The sequence below is a fragment of the Maniola jurtina genome, chromosome 3 (genome assembly GCF_905333055.1).
Source record: "Maniola jurtina chromosome 3, ilManJurt1.1, whole genome shotgun sequence".
Lineage (NCBI taxonomy): Eukaryota > Metazoa > Arthropoda > Insecta > Lepidoptera > Nymphalidae > Maniola > Maniola jurtina.
In genome coordinates, this window is record NC_060031.1 from 780,687 (window position 1) to 788,871 (window position 8,185).

The following is an 8,185-nucleotide window of genomic DNA, read 5'->3' on the forward strand; positions in this document are numbered from 1 at the left end:
AAAAGGCTATGTGAATCTAAATTATGTGATTAATAGGTAATAATATGTAGTAATACTAATGTTTAAAAAAATGTTTAAGTATTTCAATCTAAATTTTAAACTAAATTTTACTATTAAGATTTATTCCAATTATAAATTATTTATTGAAAAGTATAATAAAACAACTGGTTTCTGTATAAGATATTTTATTAAAACTACTTGCACTAAGTTACAACCTAAAATACATTCTTGGGAGCTTCATTTAACTTATTTTGTATTTCTACAGAGTTAATTCTCAAAATAGTTTGCTGCGCTCTCTGAAAATTGATCCTCATGAACTGCTTCCTTCTTTTCTTCTTGAAATGTGTTCTTGTGTGTGAAAGGCCCTTTGATATAATTGTTGCAGTTACTGTTACAAGGCCTGGTTGGACTATTGGTCGGCCGATTAAAGAAAAATCTTTGGAAGCAGCTAGCAATACTTTGTCCAATGTTATTTTGTCGCCAATGTTTGGTGGCCAATAACCTTCTACCACTAGTAAATCACCGTCTGTGACACGCCACTGTTTACCAAGTAAATGCACTATGGCGAAATTGCGATGAGATTTTTCTTCAATTAGTTTGTTACATGTTGCTATTACGTCCTTTGTTGTGTCTGCAGCCGGTTGGGTCTGGGCTGGCGCATTGTGTGTTATAAATCGAGAGAGGATTCCACCTGAAACAAAAAACAAACAACAGTTAAAAATATATATAATTTACTGAAAAGATTTTTAAATTAGAACCGAATGCACCTATGGTACTAATTGCTTTTTATTTCCATACCTTGACTACTGAATACACTAGCGAGACGTTGTAAGCCGGCCCTGATCATTTTTATATCCGTAAATCTTAATAATTTTTAATAAAACATTTTAGGGAATACAAATTACAAAATAACATAACCTTAAATACACAATTTGACAACCAACCGACACTGACATTTGACAACAAACCATAGACACAAGAAAAACTCGTTTAAAAATATTTTTATACGCTTTTATACTATCCGACCCGACATCAGATATAGAGAAAACACGCGGTATTAGATGAGATTACGTACAGCGGATGAAAAACAAAGAATTGGTGGATGTTTGTTACACCTTCCCAATAAGTGAACCGATTTGGCTGAAATTTTAAATGAAGATGTTAGTTAGCTAATAACCTGAATTATTATAATAAATACGATACATTTTATCCCGGAATTTTTTAAAGATCGGGATTTTTAAAGATCTGAATCGAAGGCATCATTCATTCATCTATTTGTTTATTTTAACACCGTTATTTCCCTAGGTTATTTCTAACTATAATTTCATAAAGAATAAATACATGACACACTACAGTGATCTCTTCCAGGCAAACCCATACATAATAATATGAACCTAATTTAAATTATTGTATCGTTTTTTTGTCATTTGGCACAAAATAATAACTACTGGATTACTTGCTGGCTCTTTTCTGTAGAATCTTCTTTCATAACCGGTGGTAGAGTCTTAAATCTAAACATAGCATAAGCGGTATAGTGTTATTCTTTTGGTGCCACACTTATAGTGCTACAACAGGATAGCACTATTTTGTGAATTATTTAGCTTTGAGATTAAAATATCATCATATAACAGAGTTTACTTAGTTACTTAATAAACAAATCCAGATACAAATGCTTTTTCCAATATGAATATGGTAGCTTATTTTGCTTGATTTATTTAGAAATCAAGTTACTCGTACGTCATTCTAGTTTACACTAACTAGCGATGGCGCACGTTTCCTAGAATTTTAGTGTACCTACATGTGAAATTGCCACGAAATGCCATATGAAATTAAAAACATTTCTGCCATGGTTATTTATCAGAGAGCTGTCGCACTACTAGGAGAGCAATGTCCCGCAAAACCTGACTGTTGTACAAGTTTACTTAGGCCTCAGCTTGCTATTGTTGTTCACTAGATGATGCCCGCGACTTCATCCGCGTGGATTTAGGTTTCCAAAAATTCCTTTTTTGGAAACTGCAAAATATCGGAATATATACCCGAGTACGGAATCCTCGGTGCGCGAGTCTGACTCGCACTTGGCTGGTTTTTATAGAAACCGTAGAACTATGAGACCGTAAAGCTACGAAGTCGTAGAGTGACAAAACTGTAGAGCAAGAACCCGTAGACCCATCTACGGAACTGTAGAGTATTTGTAGCGCTACGAAACCGTAGAGTATCCGTAGAACTACACTTGTTATGTAGACACGGTAATACATCAATTGTGCGTTTCTTGAGCGAGAAAATAGTCGATAGCTACTCGCTCGTCCTCGGTGCGGGGGGATAAGTGCCTTAATATTTAGTCCAGCTTTAGGTCACAAACAGACTTATCTAGACAATGGCACTAAGCAGTAGCATGCAGTGCGCCTATTAGCACAGGATGAATAATTGCGTCGCACTGTACAGCTAAACCAGTGTGCTTAGTACGAGATTTTCCATCTCACCAATTGATAAGTTACTTTACGAATCCAACTCGGCTGGAAGCTTCGAGAAGTCTTCTCATCCAAAGTTCCTCAGTACTTGAAGACCAAAGTCTTTGAACAGTGCATGTTACTAGTGTTGACATCATATGGCTCCGAGACTAAGCTCATGACAGCGCAGCTTTTTTAATGCGATTTTTTCAGGACCCGCACAGACTTATTTACTATCCAATATCATAGTTTTTCACATAAACTAAGCTCATGCTCCGTCACTCGGCGGGCGATGGACAGAGTTATGCTTGGAGTTTGTCTACGCGATTAAATCAGAAATGTGAAAAGCCTGAGAAACCAACATAGCTCAAAGATTGCGAAGCTAACAAGTGCGAAGTAGCAATTCACATTGTTTCAATACTACTGATTTTAATTTCATAAGTTTTCCGTTTGGAGTGCTGGTTGTAGATATTTAGACTACTTGGCATTTGCGGTCCATTTTACTTTAACCATACTTTAACACTGAAGTCCGTCGACGTCTATCAACGTCGGTTCGATGTGAAACCTCATACTAAGCATACTAGTAAATGTGTCAAGGTTTTTTTGAGCTCAAAATAGAACTTCTGCTTTAGTTCGTTATATTTTACGTATGCAGGTCTGTAACCATTGAAGACTTTTATAAAGTACTAGCTGGTGCCAGCGAGTTAGCTCACATTGATTTAGATTTGTAAAAATCTCGTGGGAATTCTTTGGCTTTCCGATATAAAAAGCTTATTAGGTTAAATTTACGTCGATCCGTTGCTTCGTTGCGACATCATTGAAGGATGAACAAACACAAATATTACTTCTAGTACGTGATTATAAAATTGCATCGAGTTTGATTGGTTAGTATTCAAATGAGAACAAAACTACACACGTTTGTATGGAGCAAGTGACGGAGAGTTAACGTTAGCTTGGAAAATTATCCTCATTCCTTTTTTCTATTATCAAATATATAAATCTAAGTAGAAAATGCAGATCGAAAATCACTTTTTCAACAAAACACGCCTAAGATTCTATTAAAAGCACGAGAATACAAAATGGAGCAATATAGCCTCGCATTTATTCCGAAACCGGCTAGGTTTTTCAGGGCATTCGCTCGGGTGTTTCCGTGAGCTATCGGCCAGCTTCGCCCGCGTCTGGGGCGCGTTGGCATGGCAACGGTCGGCACGCGGAGTGCCTCGCCCGCCGAAAATAAACACGAGAGGCCTCCTGGGCCTCACGTGACGTTCGGTTGCTGAAAACTCGGGGACCTTGTGTGTATATCTGTAAACTAGTCCGTTAGCAATTAAAAAAGCTGCTGGTGAAACTGCTACGGCATGTTGTACCATCTTCCATTTCAGGGTGAATTCATCACCATTTTGTAAAATATTAGGTTAGTTTCAGTATTTTTTGATTGATTGATTGTTGTCCTATCTCGCGTGTTTTAATCAACCACAGCCCACAGCTGTTGCTACTCTACATCGTTAATTTAGGCATATAATTGTGATTTGTAGCGTATATTTCGAAATGATACATAATCAGTTGTGGCAAAATTTTGGCTCCTCGTTGTGTTCAGATAGGGGTTAGGTTCGGCTGGCAGAAAGGTTTGAAAGGTTGTGGAAACTCGTGAAAACGGGGGTGCTGTTTGCTGGGCCCGGGGCGGGCGGGGTGCGGTGCGGGTGCCGGGGTCGGTGCGGGGAGGCGGGGAGGTTGTGTGATTGTGTGTCGGGGTGTGCGTGCGCGCGCATCGCTCCCGCGTCAGTCGCTGGGCGGCGCGGGCCGGCGCACGGTCGATAGCTGCCGGCACGGGCACGGCCATGGTGCGTGACGCGTGCACGCGCGACCCGCCTCGACGCGCGGTGTGAGTGTTGTGTGGTGTGGACGCTAGCCCCGACGGCGTCTTGTGCTTTCGGTTAGTATCCCCTACCACCAGTTTAGCTGGCCTAGCCGCTAATCAATCGACACTCAACAGCGTTGATTACGTATGAGTGTGTCACGAGCAGGTAGAGATTGTTTTCGGCCGGGAATGAGATGAGATGACAGTTTTCACAACGAATACAAAAACCAGCGCTGCTTTTTTAATGCTGATTTTCAGGAGCCGCACCGATATAATTAGTACCAGTATCATCATTTCTCACATAAACTATCCCTAAATAATCATGTCACAGTAGTTGTGTAGGAACATGAGATTTGTTACGCAGCCACGCGGTTCTTAATTTCATGGACTCTAATTAGGTCATTCGTCAAATTATTCGAACCGACCATGTGTACCAGGTTCTGTCTGCTATAACCTGACGATTCAACAACGTTGATCTGTACGTATGATTGTGAGACGACCAGGTATCAGATAAATAAGATGTAATCAGGTAATGAGATGAGAGTTTTGTTCATCGAATGATAGAAGGTGGGCTTTTTCAACGCTGTTTTTTGTTCAAGACGAAACCAACCATATTGTTATAACTTCTCACAAAAAATATCACTAGACTACAAAATAACAATCATCTCGTATTAGCTTTAAAGAGGATATAGGTGTGCTTGTATCATAGGAACATTGCAGCGTGGGAATTGTACGCAGCCTCGCGGTTCTCAGGTCGCAGTTCTGAGCACTCTAATTAGGTCATTCGTCAAATTATTCGAACCTAACATGTGCGGTTCTGACTGCTAACTGTCAATACTCAACAGCGTTGATTACGTATGAGTATGATACGAACAGAGTGGCCACGCGGTTCTCAGGACTTTCGTCAAATTATTCGAACCGAACATGTGCTTTAGGTTTTGGCCGCTACCAACCAACACAGTCAAGAATAAATTGAACATAAATATTGTTAACATTTCTTACAAGAATCATACCTATTTAGTCAATGAAATAATAATAACATCTCATATCATTTTATAAATGAATGACAAATGGTTCGCAATTCGCGATACGTGTTAGTGTGACACCAGCAGATAGATCGCTGAAGATGGTTTCGAACCGGGAATGAGACGAGATAGACCATTTCTTTAATTCAACTTTTTCTTTTTTTCAAAGGCCAATGTCCAATATCGTTATACGATAGCCCATAGGCCCATCCATATTAAATGATAGATTTATACTTATGTAACGTTAGATAAGTTAAAATATAGCACTAGAGTCCCGGGATCACTGGGAGTTCCGCGGTTTTCAGTTTTTAACCCCCGACCCAAAAAGAGGGGTGTTATAAGTTTGACGTGTGTATCTGTGTGTCTGTGTATCTGTGTATCTGTCTGTGGCATCGTAGCGCCTAAACGAATGAACCGATTTTAATTTAGTTTTTTTTGTTTGAAAGGTGGCTTGATCGAGAGTGTTCTTAGCTATAATCTGAAAAAATTGGTTCAGCCGTTTAAGAGTTATCAGCTCTTTTCTAGTTTTCTTGTACAAAAGAAGGTTAGATAACCGTTAGGTTCATAATATTATGTCAATAGACAAATGTCAAGCTGTCAAGATGGACGTTGCCTAAATACATAATTATTTATTTGAAAATGATGTTTTGGAAAACTCAAATACTTTGGATCGTCGGGGGTGTTATAAATTTTTAATTTACACTTGTATGCATTCCAATTAGAACATTCATCACCGTACGCTCGTAGCAAATTCGTAGTCACGTAGCGTCCTCGTAGCACCGTAGCACTGAAACAGCCGGTCACAGGGTTTTTGGTTATGTTATACGTGTCGTATTAATTTTGAGGTGGTGTGCCCTAGTTGCGACACCGTATGTGAATCGATTGTGCTTGTTAAGCAACGTTGCCCTAAGTCGGCACTGGATGGGTGACCGACTTCGGAGGTTCGAATGTTTCCATTACCGTTCTAACGTGCCTCGGAGAGCACGATAAGCCATCGATCTTAGTTAATGCCATTAACATTTATACTAATATTGTAAAGAGGTAACTTACAATTTTGACATTATAAAGACGTAAAACTGATTTGATCACGTCTCATCATCTCAGAATCTTAAGCATAGTTCTCTCTATCGCCCGCATAAGTAAGCTGTGAGCTTACTTATGAAGCCCATAGTTAGTGACCATGTCTCATGTACCCAGGCTTGGGATTGGCACAGAGAGACCCCAGTGGTGGAGTTCAACGAGTTCTGAATAACGACATACGAACAAGTAAAACAAATAATGGTTTTAAAAAGAGTAATTTTCTAGTTTAATTTCTGAAAAAGGTAGTCAGGAATTAAATTAAAACCAGGAATTTAATATTAATGAAGCTGCAGTGGCAGAGTGCTTTGGCCCGGAGGAAACAAAACGAGCTGTTTCTGCGATAGTGAGAAATGGGGTCAATGACACATCGCTGTATATGCCTCTACACTTTACAGTCTACTCTATACAGTGCACACCACACAAAATAAGCATTCGTTTGTTGAGGAACTACTAGACCTAGAAGATAGCTGTTTTCACGGGGTTCACTCTATGCATCGTATTTGCGACAGATATGGTTTTTTGAAGTATTACAAAAAAGGGTAATAAGTGAAATTTATGATTTAAAACCACACGATTCCCTAAGGGAGAAATTCAAGGACATAAGTAGGTATTCTTTTCTTACAGTAGCCTTTCAATATATTTACATTAATATAACTTTTGTACGACAAAACATTCTCAGTTACAAAAAATTGGCGATTTACACGATAGGCAAACGAGAAATGTAATGGGCTCGCAACTTCTACGCTCCGCCTCAGGGAAGTCGGAAAGGTATTAATTGTAATGTTTTATATAATAGAATAGAATAGATTTCTATTCTAGTAGGTACTTTGGTATCGTCAAAATAATTTACCACTGGTTTGGAATACTATTCCTCCCGAGAAGAACCAGCAAGAAACTCAGCGCTTGCTCTTTTCAATTTACAATAATATTATGCTATGGCATAATATTGGTGTATAAGCAGTTGCCCCGCGCCTTGCTGAAGCGGGAGTAATTAGGATTTTTTTCCATTCCAATGCAAGTGATCACCTGATTGCGATCTCACCTGATGATAAGTGCTGATGTAGTTTAAGATTGTAGTGGGCTTGTCAAGGAAGGGGTGTGGCGGTTTTTTACACCCATACCCACCCCTTATCGGTTTCTACACGGCGTCGTACCGGTACGCTAAATCGCATGGCGGCACGGCTTTGCAGATTAACGTAGCTTGGGTATTAGTTCACTGGCTTGCGTGTCACATTCCTAAACTATGTATTCGTTCAGAATTCTGGTCAGGAATCAACTTCTATGGTGTTCGTTGGATGTCTGGTCTGAACTCTAAAGTCCTGGCGTAGTTCAGTAAATCTCCGATAGATGCCACTGCATGCCACAAGTTCATATTTCAGCTCAACCGACGTAGATTATTACAAGTGATAAAAATTTGACATCCCATTTGCATTTTTGGATCGGGTTCAATTTTAAAAAAAGCTCCAGACATAAATATGTATGTTTTTATCAGTTTTATTTGGAGAAAAATGTGAATTTTAAAATTTATTTTCAAATTGCCGTGCGGTTATCAGAGTAAGTAACTAGGTCAAGCGGTTTTCTTAACGAAGAAAAATTTATTTTTAAAACTTTACTAATTTAAGTGTCCCCAGGTTGATAAAAATGTTTGCGGAATCATTAGTTTTTGCTTTTTGTTGCGTCATGTGACGTGGAAAGGTATTTAGTTTTTATTAATGAGTAAAACATCCGCATTATCATTTAGGCTATTTCCTGCCACGCACTTGGAACTTGAAAAT

At 39.0% G+C, this 8,185-nt stretch overlaps 1 protein-coding gene across 1 annotated transcript; it reads right to left on the reverse strand.

Moving 5' to 3' along the window:
- Positions 1–168: 168 nt before the first annotated feature.
- LOC123881072 (39S ribosomal protein L21, mitochondrial) lies at positions 169–944 on the reverse strand. Its single transcript, XM_045929637.1, has 2 exons — positions 799–944; positions 169–691 (listed from the first exon to the last, which is right to left on the reverse strand). The coding sequence occupies exons 1-2, from the start codon at positions 845–847 to the stop codon at positions 216–218; spliced, it is 525 nt and encodes a 174-aa protein (XP_045785593.1). The 5' UTR covers positions 848–944; the 3' UTR covers positions 169–215.
- Between the last annotated feature and the right edge of the window lie 7,241 nt (positions 945–8,185).

Excerpts from the sequence above, each read along its gene's own strand:
- LOC123881072 (XM_045929637.1), bottom strand. The coding sequence starts at position 847 with ATGATCAGGGCCGGCTTACAACGTCTCGCTAGTGTATTCAGTAGTCAA. Across the intron at positions 692-798 it reads TAGTGTATTCAGTAGTCAAG|GTGGAATCCTCTCTCGATTT; the intron begins GTATGGAAATAA and ends TTTTTGTTTCAG.